The sequence below is a fragment of the Pteronotus mesoamericanus genome, unplaced genomic scaffold (assembly GCF_021234165.1).
Source record: "Pteronotus mesoamericanus isolate MK-2021 breed Mesoamerican mustached bat unplaced genomic scaffold, CSHL_Meso_final contig_20, whole genome shotgun sequence".
In the NCBI taxonomy this organism is placed as follows: domain Eukaryota; kingdom Metazoa; phylum Chordata; class Mammalia; order Chiroptera; family Mormoopidae; genus Pteronotus; species Pteronotus mesoamericanus.
The window spans coordinates 42,893,263-42,914,409 of record NW_026555085.1 but is presented as its reverse complement, the minus strand read 5'-3'; the positions used below and the strand labels follow the sequence as shown (position 1 = coordinate 42,914,409).

The window sequence follows — 21,147 nt, the reverse complement described above, 5'->3', positions numbered from 1 at the left end:
CTATATGTGCATACAGTAGATGCCAGAGAGTCCAGTAAGAATTGAAAACTTGGGGAGAACTACAAATTGGCTGTGCCTTGGATTGCATCCTTCAATTCACACGTAACTTGAGCAGCAGCAGGTGGAAGCCTTATTGGCTTGAGGTTTTTGAGCAGAACTTCTTCCCAAGTTTTCTGACAGTTTAACTACGCTGGTATAGTAAATATTCTCTAGGGAATCGAGCTAAACAAAATAGAACTGAGCCGAGCCATTAGGAGCTACATACTATAGAAAAAACATATTTCACAGTTTGAGTCCAGGCTAGTTAATTGACTGCTATATCTATAAACTGACAACCCTGAAAAAAACAAAAGACAATCCAAACGACAATGTGTTACATATGATGTCTTATTTCCATCCAGAAACTAGGCATGCAAAGAGGTAGAATAGAGTGATTCATATACAAGGAAAAAACAACTCAGTAAACAGTGCTGAGTAAACACAAATATTAGATTTATCAGACAAAGATATTGATTAGCTATTATAGGTATGGCAAAGAATTTAAAAAGCCTCTTGAGTGAACTAATGACAAATTTCAACCAATTGAAAACTTAAAAGAAAGAACCAATTGATAATTGCAGAGCTGAAAAGGACAGTAACTATAAAGAATTCACTAGAACAGCTAAACCACATAGTTGAGATGACAGAAGGAAAAAATATCATTGAAGTAGGTTAATAGAAATTAACCAGCCCAAAGAACAGAAAGAAAAATGTCTAAATTGAATAGAACCTCAGAAATTTGCAGAACAATATTGTTTTTTAATAAGTGTGTAACTGGAGTCTTAGAAGGTGAGCAGAAAAACAAAGTTCAGGAACAATTATGTAGAAAAAATGGCTGAAATGGCAAATTTGGTGGAAAATATTAACTTTCAGATCCAGCTATTGCAATAAATCTAAAATAGGATAAACAAGAAAGAACACTTCACCCAGGCACATTATTATAGTCAATCTGATAAAAACTAAAGATGAAAAGAGTATTCAAAGTAGCAAGAGCAAAACAAAACATCACATATGAGGATTTCATGAAACAATTGAGGCTGACTTATAGATATAATGACAGCCAGAAACACTAAAATGAGATATTGAAAATGCTGAGGGTGGAGGAACATCTATCAACTAACAATTCTATATACAGCAAAACTATTCTTCAAAAAGGAAGGCAAAATTAGGACATTTTCATATAACTAGGTGGAAGTAATGCATTACTAGCGAATCTTCTCTACAAAAAAATGCTAAGGAAAGTTCTTCAGGCTAAAGCAAAAGATAACAGATGGTAATTGGAATCTACAGGAATGAAAGAAGAGTAAGATAAATGGAAAATATGTGAGTAAATTACTATAAAGGAAACTCAAAAGAGTTAAGTGCAAAATTGAAGTCACCTTTTCCCTGCAGTTTGCCAACTCTCTGAAGTTAGGACTTTCATTTAGATTGCTTTGGGAAGTAAGGACAGGAATCAGACTACACAGGATGAGACCCTAGTAAGTGACTACACAAAAATATGAGTCCCTAACGGGCCACACCTTCACAGTGAAGGTGAATCAAGAGTGGACCAACCCTATAGAATTACAGACAAGTAGCAATCCTTTGGGACTTAAGGGAATTTCAGGTCTTGGTCATTCTGCCTTGTTCTAGACATAACACCATGTACCTGGAAAAATCAAATGCATATCACTTCTGGAGGAAGGTATCTTCATGTAAAACTCATATTATTCTGACAAATAATTTTTCAAGTGCAGTGTTCACCATATAACCAAACACGAATAAGCAAACAAGTAAAGTAGACTTCCATCAATATAAACTAACAAAAATAGCAAACAACAGAAACAGACTTCTGTTACTGGAATAATCAGATATAAACTGTAAAACAACTATGCTTACTATATTTAACAGTAGCAAAGGCAGGTTTGAATATATTGAAAAGGAAACTATACCATTTGGAAAAGGTTCACAACAGAATCTTTTAAATACATAATTGAAATGTAAAATTCAGTGAGTGGTTTAACGACAGAGAAAGTACAATTCGGAGAAAGCATTAATGAACAGAACAAAAAATCTGTAATCCAGTGAGAGAGACAAGAAGGCAAAGATATAGAAGAGTGGGTAAGAGACATAAAACATATACTGAGAAGATCTAACGTATGTTTGGTCAGACTTTTAGAGGAGAAGTAGAATGGAGCCTAGACAATATATGAAGAAATAATTGTGGGGAATTTTAGAAAAGTGATGGAGAACAACAATCTGCAGATTTAAGAGGTCCAATGATTTTTAATTAAATGAAGCCCAAGGAAGGAATATAAAAACAAATCTGCAGCTAGATGCAGAGTGATACAACAGAAAAATAAAAAGCAGAAAGAAAATCTTAAAAGCAACCAAAGAAAAATGACTGATCACCTTCAAAGGAACAACAGTGAAGGAAATTAGAAGACCGTGGAATGATAGTGTCAGTGTGCACAAAGGTCAAAAACTGTTACCCTGAGCTTTCATATCAGGTAAAAATGTCCTTATATGAAAGAATCAAAACAAAGATAAATATATTTCTGACAAACAAAAACTGAGATAATTCATCTCTAGTGGTATGGTTTCTTAATGAAAGAAATTCTACCTGTGTATCAGTATCAGAAGAAAAGTATCCCGGACAGAAGGTCTAAGTTCAAGAAATATTGGTAAAGAAAAGGATAAATATATGAGTGATACTAAATTAATATTAACTGTATAAAACAGCAATGATAATTCCTGTGGGATTAAAATTATAGAATGAAATCATTTTAACAACACTAGGGTAAAAGGGACCACTTTATAATGTGAAAAGTTTCAATTCTGCATCTAATAATATGATTTTAAAATAGTAAAGTGAAAAGTTGAACTTCAAACACATTGATAAATTCATCATCATGGCAGATATATAATAATCTGTTAAACTGTTTTCCTTTTGACTTTTTCTGTGCTGTAATGGGCAATTGAAAACATTTTTGGAAAATCTATTAGGAACAACTTCCATCTTATTAAAACAAAAATAGTTTGGCTCACTATTTTTGATGACTGCACAGAATTGTCATCCACAAATGTATAGTTGTTCATTTAATCCAGCCATCCTCAATTTTTAGATATTTAATTTTTCAATATTTTTCTATTAATATTATTATGAGTATCTTTATAGATAAATGTTTGCAGATATCTATGGGTGTTTCTTTGAGAAAATTCTTATGGTGTCAAAATATATACACATTTTTTAAGCCTTTGCCAAATGGCTTTCCAGAAATCTGTCATTTTTAATTCTGACAGCAGCATGTGAATGTATGTTCCTTTCTCCATGAGTTCATCAGTGCTGCACCTTACCATTAAAATTATTTTATTTGATGCTAAAAGTAACCTTCTTTTAATTTGTATGTTTTTCATTACTAATGAGAGTAAACATTTTTCATGGATTTAAAAATCTCATGGATTTTTAAAGAATCCAAAATGGTTGTTTTTATATTTATTACTATTAGATATTTAGTTTACTGTTTAAATTTTTCTGTAACTAAATGATCAGGTAACCAAATTTAGTGGGAATTGTACATTTATTGATTCAGTGAAATTCTGGGTAAATACTAATGTGAGGTTCACAGCATCTGTGCAAGGGCTTTGAGGTACTATGATTAAAAAGCCTTTTTCAGTGACTTCTAGTTTTGTGGCTGTTCTATAGAAATGAGGAAACCAAATAAATAATTTCTAGATAACAGGCTATGGCCGTAATGTGACTAAGTGTTATGATCTTCCATGTGTGTGAGGAGCCTTGCTGCACCAGATCACTTGGGGTAGGCTCTTCCAAAGTGACACCAAGCTACCTGAAGTCTCAGGGTTATCTCCTTGTAGTCATCAATGCTTTGTCTTCTTACACTAAGTCTTTTTTTCAAAAAGTTTTACTGAATGTTAAACATATCAACTACTTAGTTTGAATGTCATAATCTGGGACCAGCGTGCCCTCAACAAAAATATTAGTGTATTGGGGAGATTTTTAATTTTCTATTTTTTTTGTTTCTAGAAACAATTAAGTTTTATATGACAGAGATGATTATTCAGCCATCTGAGAGAAATTTTCCCATCATACCAAGGTACAATATCAAATTAAATTTATTCTGTAATTTCAATGTAAGAAAAGATAGGTACAATTGAGTGTTTGGGAATTCATTTTTATTTATACCTTTCTTTATTTGGAAAGGTTAGTTGGACCAAACTGCACATGTAAAATATTTGAGGATCTATTTATGGTTTGCTTACATAATGTTATAGACAAATGTGCTCATATGAGTCTAACTTAGAAAGGTTTTTGTGCTTCTTTCTATGTGCCAGATATACAAGGTCATAACCTATTCATCAAAAGGTTTTCGAATAATTATTTCTGGTTGTAATTTGACTTAAAATTTGAAACATGGGTCAGTTTTCAAATGACTCCTGTGTTTTTAAAAGAAATGATACTTAAGCACTAAATCCATTAACATGTCCTTTCTTTCAATCTTTTTAGTTTGCAAACAAAAGTTAACTATAGTATGTCTTTATTTTGGTTCATTACTGATGTCTAAAATTATGGCAATCTGAATATAACCCTCAACTTTATTCTCCTATAACTATTTTGATTATGTCCCTAAGATCTGACACTTTGAGGGGATGCAAATGGAAATATTATAGATAATACTGTCTAATGATTGGGAAGAAATATCTCACCTTTTTAAACTTAATTGTTCACTGTTTAATGTGCTATAGCACAAAAGGAATATTGACTTTTCTACCATACTGTTTTTTATTCAGTTAGGTTTGGGGTGGAAAATGTATTAAGGATTGGAAAATGGGATACAAGAAGACTAGAGCAAACACAAATACATTAAAATATATTAAAATCTGCATTAGTGCAGATTGTGAGGGAGTGGGCAGCATATAGAAAAATCTGGCATGCACTTGCCTCTGCCTTTTAGATACCCTGTGGGTATTTTTGGCTCACCTTGCCAGTTAGAGTTATTATGAGAGGCACATTGTGAAAATTGATTTCTGTTCAAACAGGTCTCAGTTTGTACAGAGCATTATCGCCCAGTGTCTGATGGAACTCTCCTCTGCTAGAAGCACTTTTAGATTCATTATTCAAGGTCATGACTGCAAAACGTACATCTTGGTAAGAAACTATTTCACCCAGCTTTTTTTTGTAGCTCCAGTAATCCAGGGTTTCAGAAAGTTTTTAGTTTTTGTCATTCTTTTTTCTTAATTCTCAGATTTAGAAAACAGTTGATCAAAATATGAGTTTTTAATGTTAGTTTAATTCACAAATCAAACTCCCTTAATTTAATAACAAATGATCGAGTGCCTCTGTGTGCTGGGTGCTCGGGAAACAGGGAGAGATAAAATCTGATTACTGCTCTGTAGAAGCTCATACCACAAAATAAAGTCTTTCACTCGGTTCTGTCTCACTGTTTTTTTCTACTTGATACTGTTATATTTTTTGTTTGTTTGATTTGTAGTAAGAAGCCTTAACAAGGAACCTACCCGCTTCACAGATTTTTAAGTGCACAATACAGTATTGTTAATTATAGGGACAATATTATACAGCAGCAGATCTCTAGAATTTACTCACTTTGCCTAACTGAAACTTTATACTCTCTGATTAGCATCTCCTCGTTTCTCCCTCTCTGAGCCCCTGGCAAGGACCATTCTACTCTCTACTTCTATTAGTTAGGTTATTTTAGATTCCTTGTATAAATGAGATCATGCAGTATTTGCCCTTCTGTGTCTGGCTCGTTTCACTTAGCATAATGGCTTCAAGGTTCATCCATGTGGATACATATTAAAAGATTTCCTTCTTTTTAAAGACTGGATAATATTCCCTCATTTATATGAGCCATATTCTCTTTATCTGTTAATTTGTTGATGGACATTCAGATTGTTTCTACAGCCTGGCTTTTGTAAATAATACTGCAGTGAACATGGGAGTGCAGCTATCTCTTTGAGGTCCTCATTTCAACACTGACCTTTGAGAAATAATGCCAACTTGTGGAGAAGGAGCTCTTGCAGTTAGCAGAATCATCCCCTACATGTATCACAAGTATCTAATAATATACTGCTCCTGTCAAAAATAATGTTCTGCAGAAAAGAATTTGAGACATTTATGTGAAAATCAGGAATCAGGGCCCAAGTCTCTTCTCTGCCTCTTACCTGTTTTATTCCATCGATAAACATACATTGAGCACTTGGTAATTGAAAGGCACTGTTCCAGGTGCTCAAGGTAAAACAAGAATACCTCCAAGGAACTCAGAAGGTAATAGGGAAACAAAGTAGGTAAAAGGAGGGAGGGGTTGAGATTGTTATTAGGTGTGGCTTTGTAGCTGGTCATTCATTACAGCAGCCTCATGCTTCTGTAATTCCAATAATTTTTATCAAAAGCTAAATAAATTATTTTCTGATTGAAGTTGATACTAAGTACAATGTCATAGACATAGTCTGAAATCAATTTTAATTTTCTTTTATTGCAAGATTTTCAACTTAAAAATCAGAAGTGGGAACTTTTTAGACCTACATTAATATATTTAAATTTTTTAAAATTTCTTTTTTTATAAAAGTAATATGTTCTTGAAACATTCAGACAATATGAAGAACATAAAAGAAGTGGTATTTCCCCCATTTTGTCCTGTCTTGTCCTGCTATATCATATTGTTTGAAGGTAAACATTAACAGCCTGAAATATGTACTTTAGCACTTTTCCCCTGTCTATATACAACTATATGTACATACCCACAGGTATTTGCCAGTTCGTAAAAAAAAAAAAAAAAAGGAAACCAAAATCATGTGGTTAGCATTTCTCTTGAACATGCTTATGTCACACAGTGGTATATCATGAAGATCAACAGTATTAGAATTTGAGTTTTTTTAACTCTGAAAAATATCTCCCTCCAAAAAAGCTGTTCTAGTTTACCCCTACCGTGGACATTCATGGTGCCCCACCCAGATCCCCTTTCCTTGGCCAGTGCACCCATTTCTCAGCTGCTGAGAGTATTGGCTGCTAATAGCTCACAGCTGCTCTCTTCGCCAGAGACATACCCTAACAGATGCTTGCCCAGGGAGTTTCCTGTCTTCACTGACCCCCACCCTGGCCTGGCCATCCCACTGCAAATGACTTGATCCTGAGATACACAAAGCTGGGGTCCCCTGTCTCTCAGGGTGGGACAAAATGTAGGTATAGGTTCCCTCTGGGATTGAGCTGTTCCAGATTCCAGCTGAGTTCACATCCTTGCCTAGCATCTTCCTCTGCCTTATCCTACTTACCTTACTCCCTTTTGCCTGAGAGTATGCCCTGATTGAATCACATGCATCCAAACCACCAAACACTCTTCAACCAGCAGTGTATGAGAATACCTCTTCTGAACTGGAGGTTATCAATCTTTTTGTATTTGCCAATCTGATAATAAGTGAAAAAGCGTGGCACACAAATTTTGCATTTCCTATTACTTGTTATATTAACATTTTTATATGTTTATCACTTCTTCTATTAATTCTCTTTGTCTGTATTTCTATTGGGCTGTACTTCTAGGAGTGCTATTTATTATAGACATTAACTCTGTTATAGATGTATTACTTTCTAGTTGATTGTCTTTTTTTTCTTTTTTTAACACTTTATCGTGTGGACTGCTCTACCAAGGTTATACTTGGAAAGATTTACCTTCCTTAAAAATTATATACATGGTTCTCTTATATATTTTTCTGATATTTTCATAGTTTTGTATGTTGGCTTTTTGTTTTTGTTTTTTTGTTTTTTTGAATGGTGATATGAGATACGGATAGGGTGGTGATATCCTTATACTTGGACTTTTCTCTCCATGTCTTTAGCTCTGGCTTTTAAACTCAGACAGTTTGGTGATTGAATATTTGGGAAGTTTCAAAAGTGTCAAAAAGTTTCCCTTGTTGGAAGACATAACGAAGGCAGATTTTGGCTCTGCTTGGAATGCTGTCAAGGTCCTTTACCAGCCATGCATTAAGAACAGGAATGAAAGGTAAGCTGAGCTTTTGTTTTCTCATTACACATTATGTTTTAGTTTCTCTTACCATGTTGATGTTTAGAAGTTAATGAATTAAGTGGCACTGTACTACTTCCTTACTTAAAGCCTCTTACAGTCATACTCCTAAATGTTATGCTTTCAAAGTAGATTGAATTATTACAGGTGATTCATGCTAATGCGCAGAAAGCTTGCTTTTACTGAAAACAATTGGTCTTTTTCTTGTAATCTCAACTGTCTCTGCATATGGCTACGTATTAAATCAGACTCAACAACTGTGGACATTTACTGATTAGCACTTTCTAGGCTTTCAGGATACAATAGTAATAAGCAAAACACAGTCCCTGCCTCCTGAGGTTGTCATTCTAATAGGGGGCAGACAGATCATAAACAAAAGAGATGAAAAAATCAAAGACTAATGTGACTCTTATTGTGAGCCCAGCAGCAACTAAGGGCTTCTAGCTCATTTAAATCTAACAGCACTCAGGTGAGGTAGGTCCTGTTATCACCCGCATTTAGACAGAAGGACAGTAAGATGCAGATATTAATATAACACCTAGTGAAATATAAAGCTAGGTGAGGTTGTTGGGGAGTGGTAGTATGGGTGTAGGAGTGTTGTCATTGTATCTTGAAAAGTCAAAGAAGATTTCTCAGATTAAGATGATACTTAGAATACTTGAAGGAACTTATGGAATGAGCCGTATCTGAGAGAAGAACATTCCAGCAGGGGAAACAGAAAGTGTTCTTATTTAAACAGATTGGAAGTTTATACTTGTCCCGTACTCTAAAATGGGTTTGATCAAATTTGTACTAAGAACAGAAAGTCCCAGCCTTTTTCTGGGAAGTAAATAAGAAAATTTAAAAATTATTGCTTGTCTTTTCTTTTTTGAATTATGCAAGCAGTATAATTCATAAAATATTCAAACAGTAGAGATAAACATGAAGTAAAATACAGAAGTTCTCTATTATCTCTGTTTCCAGAAGTAAAACGTATGCTGTGTATTTCTCCACTTCTTTTCCATTATCTTGTATTTTAACATAATTTGAATGATACATGTATATTAAAAAAAAATTGTGTCTTGGAGATTCTTTCCATGTCAGTGCTTGACATTTTATGGAATGGATCTACTGTAAATAATTTAATCTTTTTTCTGTTGATAGATATTTGGGTTGTTACTTTTTTTTAACTGCACTATAGATGTATATTTGTTGTGTGATTATGGCTACTATTTTTCTAATAAAGATTTCTAGAAGTAGAATTGCTGGGTCAAAAGGTATGACATTTCAAATTTTGATAATACTAAATTGATTTGCAAAAAGGCATTACAAATTTATTTTCCCACCTGAAGCTTCTATAAATGCCCATTTCCCTGAACCCTCACCCAAACTTCCATTTACATTTTTGCCCATCTGATGCCAGTCTAAATGAAATATGTTCACTTGACTATCCTTGTTTTTTATTGAGACATGATCAGAGAATATGGCTTATGTGTGTTTGATGCTTTGCAAACTTTGCTGAGTTGATGTGTGAGTGTGTGTGTTCTAATACATAGTAAACTTTTAAACTGTTCATTGGTTATATCTTTTGATTAGTGTGGGTGTATATGTATATCTGTGTGTTAAGTTCATTAAAACTTTTTATACTCATTAGTTTTATTTATTTAAAATGTGAATTTTTCAGAAGGATGTGCCAAATCTCACTATGATTATGGAAAAGTCATTTTCTTCTGATTTTGATATCAGTTTTTGCATTATATATGGAGTGCAAAATGTAGGCCTACAGTTTATATGGAAAGTAATATATGTAATAAATAATATAATATGAGAATAAACTGTGTTTTGCATACTTAAACTGTAAACCTATTATTGTCTATCCCTATATTTTGAAGCTCTGTTATTAGGTACATTAAGATTTGTTACATGACAACTTGACTCATTGCATATTTTAACAATAAGAGATATTAGATATTTTCATTTATTTATAATGTGCTTGTTAATATTGCTGTATTTACTTTCTTACTTTAATTGTTGATTTGTTATATCTTTTTTCATTTCTGTATTTTCAGCTGTCATGCACTATTTTATTTTAGGTGTATGTCTTGTTATGACATACCTTATACATTGCATGTGGATGTATATTTGAGACTCCAGTGTGACAATCTGACTCTTAACAGTGAATTTAATTAATTCACATTTATTGTGATTATTGATATAGTTGATCATAGTCTGCTGTCTTTTACATTGGTTGCCTTCTCAGTATCATTTCTTTTCTCTGATGATTTGGAAGAAATATTACCTATTTCAAAATGATTTTTAGTGGTTAACCTTAAATTTTGAACACATATACTTAAAGTAATTTTTTTACTATTAAGATATGGATTTTTTAAATATTCATACTCTTCACCAGAATAAAAAAAGACTCTTCAGTAGGCTTCACATTTCTTGTCTCGCTACCTGCCTTGTATACTATCTCCTCTGTGTTGAGATCATTTATGATCTGATGATGGTGGTTGTTTCTTCTTAAAGTAGTACCAAGGCAAAGCCCTACTGCCACTTGCTTACCTTTACTTACACTTATGCTCTATGACCATAAATGGTTTTTGTATTTTTATTGTATAAGTCTATTTCCATAAAAATATTTGAGTTGTTTGATGTTTTAAAATATTTATAAATAATGTTTTATTGCATGTATCTTTTTGCAGTTTTTTTTCACTCAAGGTCTTTTATTTCATTGTTTGATTTGAAGAAATATGCTCTTTAATAGTTTTTTTTAAACTTGGACTGTGGTCAGTCCTTAAATGTCAGAAAATCTCTTTTACCTGTTTTCTGTCTCTGAACACCTTTAGGATTTTCTCTTTATCTTTGGTTTTCTAAAATTTTATACAGATGCATCTAAACATAAATGTTTATTCAGATTTTTCTTATGTGTCGTAATCTGTTCTTGTTTTACTGAGGCAATATTCTCTCAATATCTATGAGAATAATAATTATACTTAAAGTCTTTTGTTTTCTCTATTAACTCTTTCTCCTGGGTATTAATACCTCTTTTTGAAAAGAGATACTGTGTTTGGTACTTCACAGTGTTGCTTTTCCCAAATGTTTGATGATTTCATTAGAATTCCTACACTAGAGTGTAAACTCCATGTAAGCCAGGACCTTGTCTGTCTTGCTCGTTACTCTATCTTGGTGAGTTCTTGTAGAAGTACTCAGAACATACAGTTTATGTTTACATTTAACAAAACATTTGTTTAATGAACGGTACATGTTTTTCTGCTTATCCTTGTATTTAATAAATACTATTCATCTATTAGAAACTGTATGTTCTGGTTATCACAGCCTGCCTTTATGGATTTCTGAAAGAGAACACAAAGGATATACTAGTCTGGATGTACCAGTATGTCCTTTGACAGCTCTTGGGTTTTAAGAAAAAGCAAGCCGTAGTGGATTCAGTTATGGTAGTGAACCTTGTGTTCCTTATTATGAAGAATCTTTGTTCTGCCTTTCTTGAGGAGTGTTGCAGGGATCAGTGCACCTGTCCCACGCTTTTACTCATTCCTAACAAATTGCTGTGATGTAAGATAAATGACTATTGTAGGTTGTGTTCATCTGTACTTGATTATTGGAATTTTTTTTTTAACTCCATATGTCTTGGGGGCGAGCCGACATCCAATAAAGGAGTTTGATTACTTTAGTTTGCCTGTTTTATGTAACTACCTTTATTGTGCTTTTCTTCCTGCCACAGTTTGATTCTGTGCCCCCTAAAGGTAGGAAAGGAATGTTGCCAAGTTGTGTAAGCATCCTGTGAGTTATTTACTTTTGTTTTCTAAGGAAGTTAGTTTCTTTTGGGGCATGAGTGAGCAAGCCATAGACTTCCTGGCATATTTTTGGCACATGGAATGGTGCATTAACTATTTTAGTCTGATCAGCAAGAATTTTTTCTAGTGGAAGTATGGATTGCCAGATGGCGGTCTAAAAGAGGAAAATAGCAAATGTAACTATGACTTTATTTCCTTGAGCACACACAAAAAAGTAGTGGGTCATATTTTTAGAATGTTTTTTCTTTCTAGCAATGGACACACATGTTTCTTAACATTTTGAGGTCTATTTTTTCATCTCTCTTTCCCTCGCCCACAATTATCCTACAACTCACATTCTTTAGTTTGCCTATCAGAGTTCAGATACTAAATACCAACTTTTTAGCTTTTGAGTTTTAGTTAACTTCTGCAGTTTAATTCTGCTAACTCATCAATTCACCTGTGGCCTCATTCTCTAGACCCGGGGGGGAATTTCCCCCCTAGGGGACATTGGTAATGCCTGCAGACGTTTTTTGGTTGTCACAACTTAAGGAGAGGGCTACTATCCCCCGGAAGATAAAGCAGGGATGCTCTTATTCATTGTACAATCCATTGGAGAGCCCCGACAACAAAGAATTATCCAGCCCAAAATACCAATAAGGCCAAAGGAGAGAAACTCTGATTTAGATTATATCCTAAAATCAAGCTGTGTCTATCTTATCCTTCTGGATGTCATAGCCCACAATTTTCTTGAAATTGTGTTTAGGTCAACAAATAAGAGAAATCTTATTTGGAAAAATAAGAGCCAAAATCTCTATAATCTTACATGTTAAATTTGTTAAAAAAAATATAATAAACATTTATTGTTACATTTTTCTCTTTTTTTAGGGAAACAAGAATAGATTTATTTTTATTAAATGAAGAATTTGATAGGAATCAAGTTTTTTGTTCTCATATTATTAATAAAAAAGAACTTAGGGAGATGTAATCATTAAATATAAATAAGCATTTTTTTTAAAGCTAAATTGAATTCTCTTCATTGTGTAAGTTACATGAGTTCTAGTGTTTTGCTGGTCATTCTTCCCACCTTTTTCAAAAGATACCCAATTGAAGAATCCAGAGAATTTGAACTCAGAAGAACTATTTTGTGTTCTACTATTATTAGCTTTTTCTTGCAAAATATATTGAGGGAGGAAATGTTAATGATATGTTATATTTACCCCTAGTTTCACTGGAATGTAGAGATTATATTTTATAAAACTAACTGAGCTTCTCTCTGATGACTATATATAGGTAATTATTGCTTCTAAAATAGAAGTGTTGTTTTAAGTTGTTTTAAGAAGTGTTTGCTTTCAGACAGTCATCATTACTGCTTTTTTCTAATGAAATAAAACAAATATACAAGGTCTTTCCAGAAGGGATCCAGCCATATAATGTGAAAAATAGAGACATTCATTGAAGGACATAACGAGATACAAGAAACATTGTACATCGAACAATGATACCTCAGTCCTGTTCAAGTAGACACCTTGAGATCTCACACAGTTCTTTCAATTGCCATCAACTTCCCTGTAGTATTTTCCTAAATCTCATCAACAGCCTGAAATCTCTTCCTTTTCAAAGGTGATTTTAGTTTTGGCAAAAACCAGAAGTTGCAGGGTGCCAAATCTGCACTGAGTGAGGCTGGGTGATTTGATGTTTCACCAAAAAACTCTGCATGAGACATGATTCACGAGTGGGTGCACTGTCATGATGAAGCTGCCAATCTCCATTTGCCCATAGCTGTGGTTTCTGAATCATCTGAATAGTTTTCATGGAGGAATGTTCAAGCTTAATGCAAAATCTTATGCAGGTTCATTGCTTTACTCACTCAGTCATTTTGAATGAGATGGCTACACAGTACACATGTTCACTCAAAGGCATCTATCGCCCCCACTGACTAGTGCAGTGAAGTCATCATTGTTCACATATGCACATTCTAGTCCACTGTCCTTTGCTGCCAGGTTACATTGATGTGGTGCAATCCATTCTCGTTATATTAACAATGGCTGGGCTTTTTCCAGACAGACCTCGTAAATCACATTCATATATATTTCATATGTATAAAATAGTATTAATGGTTGTTTTTATTTGTGAAGTTGTATTTTCTTTTTATTCTTTTATTTTAGCAGGAAAATTGAAATTCAGTTTATTTATTGTGGTAAAACAGTGTTAACATAAAATTTACCATCTTAACCATTTTTTAAGTCTTCAGTTCAGTAATGTTAAGTATATTCACATTGTTGTAAAAGAGATCTCCAGAACTTTTTCATGTTCCAGATCTGAAACTCTGTACTTATTAAACACAACTCTTCTTTCCTACCTTCCCCAGTCCCTCTTAACCACCATTCTATTTTTTTAAAAAATAAATTTGACTCTAATAGTCCGCTAGGGCTGCCATAACAAAATATCAAGGACAGGATAGCTTAAACATTAACAGAAATTAGTTTTCTCAGAGTTCTGGAGACTAGAAGTCCAAGATCAGGATTCTGTCAGGACTGGTTTCTAGTAAGGCCTCTCCTCCTGACTTACAGATGGCCATCTTCTTGACGTGACCTCACCTGGCCTGTGTTTGCTCATATGGGTAGAGAGGGACAAAGGGAGAGAGACAGAGGTCTTGTGTCTCTTTCTGTTCTGATAAGGACAGCAGTTTTATCAGATTAGGGTTCCATTCTTATGACTTCATTTAACTTAAGTACTTCATTAAGGAGCCTTTCTTCAAATACAGTCTCATTGAGGATTACTCCTACCTCTACTTATATTTTACATATGAATTTTGTAGGGACATAATTCAGTTTATAATATTGACATTTTAGATACTTCACATAAATGGGATTATATGGTATTTGTTTTTTCATGACTGGCTTATTTTGCTTTACAATAATGTCCTTAAGGTTCATCCATGTTGTAGTGTGTAATAAGATTGCCTTTCTTTTTAAAGATGGAAAATATGTGTATATGTATATATATATATGAGTGGCCTGTGCAGAAAAAGTCCAGCCATTGTAAATATAACAAGAACAGTTTGCTTGACATCTATTTAACCTAGCAGCCAAGGGGAGTGGACTGGATTGTGTATGCATGAACAATGATAACTTCACTGTACTAGTCAGTGGGAGCAGTAGATGCCATTGAGTGAACATGTGTACTGTGTGACTGTTGCATTCAAAATGGCTGAGTGAGTAGAGCAATAAATCTGCATCAGATTTTGCATTAAGCCTAAACATTCCTCCATGAAAACTAACGGGATGATTCAGAGGGCTTTAAGAGATAATGCAATGAGTGCAGTTTAGATAAGAGCATGGCACATTCTCTTCATAGATGGTCGAGAATCTGTTGAAAGTGGTCCATGTTCTGGAAGACCTGCAACAAGGAGAACACCTGAGAATGTTGAATGTGTATGGACTATAGTCAACAAAGATTGGTGACTGCAATTGCAAGAACTAGAAGTTGATCTGGGGATTCCAAAAAACTACTGTGTCTGAGATTTTGATTCAGGATCTTGGCAGGAAACATATTATGGCAAGATTGGTTTCACTGCTTCTGCTACCAGAGCAGAAGGAACATTGTTCTGCAGTTGCTTAATGACTTGATGCAAACCACTACCAAAGAACCAGATTTCCTCAATAAGGTCATAACTGGAGATGAATCGTGGGCCTATGGCTATGATCCAGAAATGAAGGCCCAGTTGTCCCCGTGGAACTCACCTGGTTTTCCATACCTGAAGAAGGCACAGCAAAGTCACAGCAAGATCAAGATCATGTTAACTGTGCTTTTTGATTGAGAAGGGATTGCCCATCACAAGTATGCTCCAGGACAAATAATTAATAAGGAGAACTATCTCAGTGGTCTTCGTTAGTTGAGAGATGTAATACGATGAACACAACCACAACTGTCGGCAACTGGTGATTGACAGCTTCATCACAGCAAAGTGCCTGTTCGTACATCCTTTCTTGTGTAGAGTTTTTTGGTGAAATATCAAACGCCCAGGTGACTCAGCCCCTCTACAGCACAGATTTCATGCCCTGTAACTTCTGGCTTTTTTGAAAACTAAAATCACCTTTGAAAGGGAAGGGATTTAAGACTATAGATGAGATTTAGGAAAATACAACAAGCAGCAATGGCGAGTCCAACAAAGGATTTTGTAGAGTGTTTTGAACAGTGGAAGAGATGCTGGGAGAAATATGTGAGGTCCCAAGGTGCCTACTTTGAAGGGGACTGAGGTGTCACTGTTCTATGTCCAATGTCTTTTGTATCTTGTATGTACTTCAATAAATGTCTCTATTTTTCATATTACATGGTTGGATACTTTCTGGACAGACCTCATATTCTGATGTTAATATTGTATTAGATATATGATCTGCAAATACATATTTTCATTCTGTAGGCTTCCTTTTCACTGCTGATTGTCTTTCGTCATGCAAAATATTTTAAATTTAAATTACATTTTATTCTTTATGTTATTAGAGTTGTCCCAATTTTTCTCCTTTTGCCTCCTTCCATCCAAAACCCCCCACTCCCTCAAGCAATCCCCACACCATTGTGTATATCCATTGATCATACATATGTATTCTTTGGCTACTATATTCCTATTCTGTATTTTACATCCCCACAACTAATCTACCAATTTGTTCTTTTTAATCCCTTCACCTTTTAGGCCCATAACCCCGACCTCCTCCCATCTGGCAACCATCAAAACTTCTCCATGTCTGTGATTCTGTTTCTGCTCCATTTATTTTGTTTTTTAGATTCAATTGTTGATAGATTTGTATTTGTTGCCATTTTCTTGTTCATACTTTTGACCTTGTCCTTAAAGAGGACCCTTTAACATTTCATATAATACTGATTTGGTGGTGATAAACTCCTTTAGCTTTGTCTTGTCTTGGAAGCACTTTATCTGTCCTTCAATTTTAAATGTTAGTTTTGCTGGGTAGAATAATCTTGGTTGTAGGCCCTTGCTTTGAATATTTCTTGTCAATCCCTTCTAGCCTGCAAAGTTTCTTTGGAGAAATCAATTGACAGCCTTATGGGAACTCCCATGTAGGTAACTGTTTTTCTCTTGCTGCTTGTAAGATTCACTCTTTGTATTTAACTTTGACATTTTAATTATGATGTGTCATGGTGTGGGCCTCTTAGAATTCATCTTATTTGGAACGCTCTGCACTTCCTGGACATGTATGTCTATTTCCTTTAACAACTTTGGGAAGTTTTCTGTCGTCATTTTTTCAAATAGGTTTTCAGTTTCTTGCTTTCTCTCTTCTTCTAGCATGCCCATGATGTGAATGTTGGAATGCTTGAAGTTGTCCTGGAGGCTCCTCATACTATCCTCATTATTTTGGATTCTTTTTTCTTCTTGCTGTTCTGATTGGGTGTTTTTTGCTTCCTTATGTTGCAAATCGCTGATTTGATTCTTGGCTTTACCCACTCCACTTTGATTTCCTGTGAATTGGTCTCCATTTCAGTTAGTGTATCCTTTATTTCTGACTGTTTTTTTTATGGTTTTAGTGTACTTTTTTATGTTGTGGAAATTCTTCTGAATTCATCTGTTCTTCCCCTAACTTCACAGAGCATCCCTTACAACAAGTGTTTTCAACTTTGCAAAGAACAAGTAGATTGCTTATCTCTATTTTTGTAGTTCTTTTTCTGGAGTTTTGTTTTGTTAATTCATTTGGGTCATGTTTCTTTGTCTCCTCATCTCCTGATTTTGGCAGCCTCTCTGTGTTTGTTTCCATGTATTAGGTAGAACTGCTATGACTCCCTGTCTTGGTAGTGTTGCCTAATGTAGTAAATGTCATGTAGGGTCCATTGGCATAGCCTCCCCTATCACCTAAGCTGGGTACTTGAGGTGCACCCACTGTGTGGCTGTGTACAGCCTCCTCTTGTAGTTGAGCCTTGATTGCTGTTGGCAGATCAATAGGAGGGATTTACCCAGGCCAATAAGCTGCAAAGGCTGGGTGTGACTACTGACCACGAACCTCCAACCACCATGGAGGATCAGCTGTGCAGGACTTACTTCAGCCAGGCTCTGGTGCCTGCTGAGTTTGCCCCTTGAATGTGTTGCTTGTGAAAGTGGTTGAGTGCTGGCGCTCTGATGTGGTCTGTAGCTGTCCATTGGGTGCACTGGCTCTGGGACCTTTGAGGAGGTGCTGGCCAAGGTCAGCTACCACCTGTGTTCTGCTTGGGGCCACCCGGCATAAATTACAAAGCTATCTGCAGGTGGCTGCTACTTGTGCTATATTTGCAGATGCCCAAGCAAGGTCAGGTTGTGAATCAAGGTTGGCTGCTGCTAGTGCCAGCCTTGGGGCTACTAAGCAAGAGGTACAGGGCTCGCTGAAGCTAGGTGCTGCTTGTTTGAGAGAATTTAGGAGTATCTGAAGCATGAGCCAAGACAAGCCATTTGTATGGAAGAGCCACTGGAAACAGCTTGGGTAAGCCTGAAATTGGATGGGGTGAAGCCTCAGGGAATCACCAGGATGGAGCAAATTGTGTGAGCCAGGGAGCCAGGTTGATGGAGACTCAGATATGGCCCCCTCTAGGGGGCTCTGTGGCTCTGTCAGGGGAGGGCTCAGAAAAGGAACAATGGCCTCTGCCAGCACTTCTGTCCGGAAGAAACATGCCCCCCAGCTCTTGCCCTGATACCATACACTTCAGTTCCTCCCTGTATGTGTTATGCAAACCCCCTTACATTTCAGACATGATCTCTTCTTCAGAGGCAAGGTTCTGTCTGGCAGCTTCCACTGGAGCCCTGGGTGTTTACTGTTCCAAGAACCAGAGCCACATCCACAGGTGCCATCATGGTACTTGGCCTGGCAGGTTGTACACAGGCTCTGAGCACTGTTACTCAAGGTCTGGTATAAGAGCAGCACAGCTGGCCTAGGGGGTGGGTGGCAGCACTTGCCTAACCACCCTGCAGAGGTCCTTGGCCCTCCCCAAGCCCCAGCCATCTGCTGCCCTGCACTAGAGCTCAGAGAGAATGAGTGCAGGTAAGTCCATGTGTGAGCCCTTTAAAAGGAACTGCCTGGGGCTCCACCAATTTTTGTCTTCCACTGTCTCAATCCCCACTGGTTTTTATAGCCAGATATTATGGGGACTTATTTTTCTGGCATTGGAACCCTGGACAGGGGGCCTGGAGTGGGCCTGGGACCCCTCACTCCTGAGATATCTCTCCTGATTTTTATCTACCACACGTGGGTGTGGGAGCAGCCCATTCTGCATCTCCACCCCTCCTACCAGTCTTGATGTGATTTCTTTAATTCTGTAGTTGTAGGACTTCCATTCAGCTCTATTTCTGGTGGTTCTGAAGAAAGGTTGTTCTGTAGTTTAGTTGTAATTTTGATGTGGTTGTATGAAAAGGCAAGTTGTGTTTACCTACACTGCCATCTTGACCAGACACCGTGGCACACTATAGTTTTTAAGTCTGATGTAGTTCCATTTGTCTATTTTTACTTTTTTAGCCTTTTTTTTTTTTGGTGTCATGTCCAAGAAATCATTGCCAAACTCTGCTTAATTCTGATGCTCTGTTTCTGATGAATTAGGCTCATTGCCTGAAATACTTTGGAAGTAAAATTAGGTGGTTTTGAGGAGATTTAGAGGAATTTGTTCTTTTGCTTGATTAAAAACATAAAACAAAATGTTAATTTATGCTAATTTTATATCCAGCAAAATATCCAAGACTTGTTATTTGACAATTTCATAATCTGCTAAAATGTTTCATGTTAACTTATTTAGATAGTGTGTGAATGTGTTTTTAGAATGAATGAATGAATGAATGAATGAATGGTTGTCACCAAACCCTAAAGAATACTTCATGAAATCATCTCAAGTGAGTGTCTTCTACTTCCTCACATAGGAGTCACAGGGTGACATTGTCAGTGCACTCTAATTAGGGACATTGACTTTACAGAGTACAATAAACTTCAATTTCAGATATAAATCTCCAAATCTTATATTTCATAAGTGAGCAACTGAGCCACAGTATGAAAAATAAGTAGAGTTAGTTTGTTGGTGATAGAGCCAGAATTAGAGTAGGTTGTCATGATTCCAAATTTAGTGCTTTTTTGTTATATTATATTGTCCCTCACCATAAAATTTTAGGATACTGACAATGTCACTATAAATGTACATTCTTCCTCAAGAGCAATTTCCCTAGAGTTTGGTATGTCAGCATTTTGATTACTCCTCAAAATATACTGCTTACATATACCACATTCAGTGAATATTATTCATCTTAATATGTAACATCAGTAGCAGAAACTTTTAATTTATAGTATGCTCATACCTGATCTGATATATGAGAACTTAAGGATACAAATGTGATTTTTTCCCCAGAAGTCCATTTCCTTAGCTTCTTAGAACAGGATTCCATTGAAAGGAAATTAATAGAAAATACAGGAAAATAATCAGATACCTCTGGGAAAATACAATGCTTCCTTGGAAAGCACATTTCATGTATTTGTCTCTTAGTACCACATTATCACCCAGGCACATTCATCTAGAGACTGTTTGTCATTATGAAGCAAGTTGAGCACATGCTTCTTTGGTTAATGACTGGTAAAAATCCCTTTGACTGGACCGTGTTAGGACACTGGCATAAATTCAAATATTTTACTTGGAATTCCTATACTATTCATAAATTCCTTTATAATCATTAAGAAGATACAGGAAATAAGGCCATGGCATATAATTAAAGTGATCTTTTTCCTGTAGATTCCAGTCAAAGAAGGTTTTCTGTGAAAAGCAATTAATCTCTTGGGATTACTTATTTGGTCAGGGGGGTACTTTCTTGGGGAGAGGACCTGGTTTCCTTCTGATGAAACAATGTGAGACAAGTATAGGTGTGACCTGTGAGAGCAAAAGTGGGGACCGGGATCGGATGAAAGAAGGAAGGGGAATGTACGAGGGGGGCAACCTTCTACCCACAGACATGCTTCCATTTATCTGCTTAACATTGTTAGGCTCTCCTCAAAAGCTTACTTCTGAAGAAAGGATTCCAGAGCTGAGTTTTTTGAAAGTTTGAGAACCCCTGTTCTCTCTGCTATGCATTTCACTAGACTGTGCACAGGGTCACAGCAAAGTTACTACTTAGAAAACCAATCATATTGAGATAGTGCTAATTTTTAGAATGGTGTTCCTTTTATCAACCTGAAATATGCCTCCTAGGAATTCTCATCTAGAGCTACCAAAAATTAATTTGCTGATTCTTGAACCCGAGAGCTCTTCAGATATTCAAATAATCTGACACTCACTCCTAGATTTTCTCT

General features: G+C 35.7%; 1 protein-coding gene across 3 annotated transcripts in view; it reads left to right on the top strand.

Annotated features, from left to right (window-relative positions):
• Positions 1-21,147, top strand: part of UBE3D (ubiquitin protein ligase E3D) — a 134,144-nt gene that overhangs the window by 31,638 nt on the left and 81,359 nt on the right. For all 3 annotated transcript variants that reach the window (XM_054569660.1, XM_054569659.1, XM_054569661.1), the window contains exons 6-8: positions 4,064-4,133; positions 5,077-5,185; positions 7,888-8,051. In XM_054569660.1, coding sequence (XP_054425635.1) covers positions 4,064-4,133; positions 5,077-5,185; positions 7,888-8,051 — 343 coding nt within the window. The remainder of the gene's footprint in view (positions 1-4,063; positions 4,134-5,076; positions 5,186-7,887; positions 8,052-21,147) is intronic.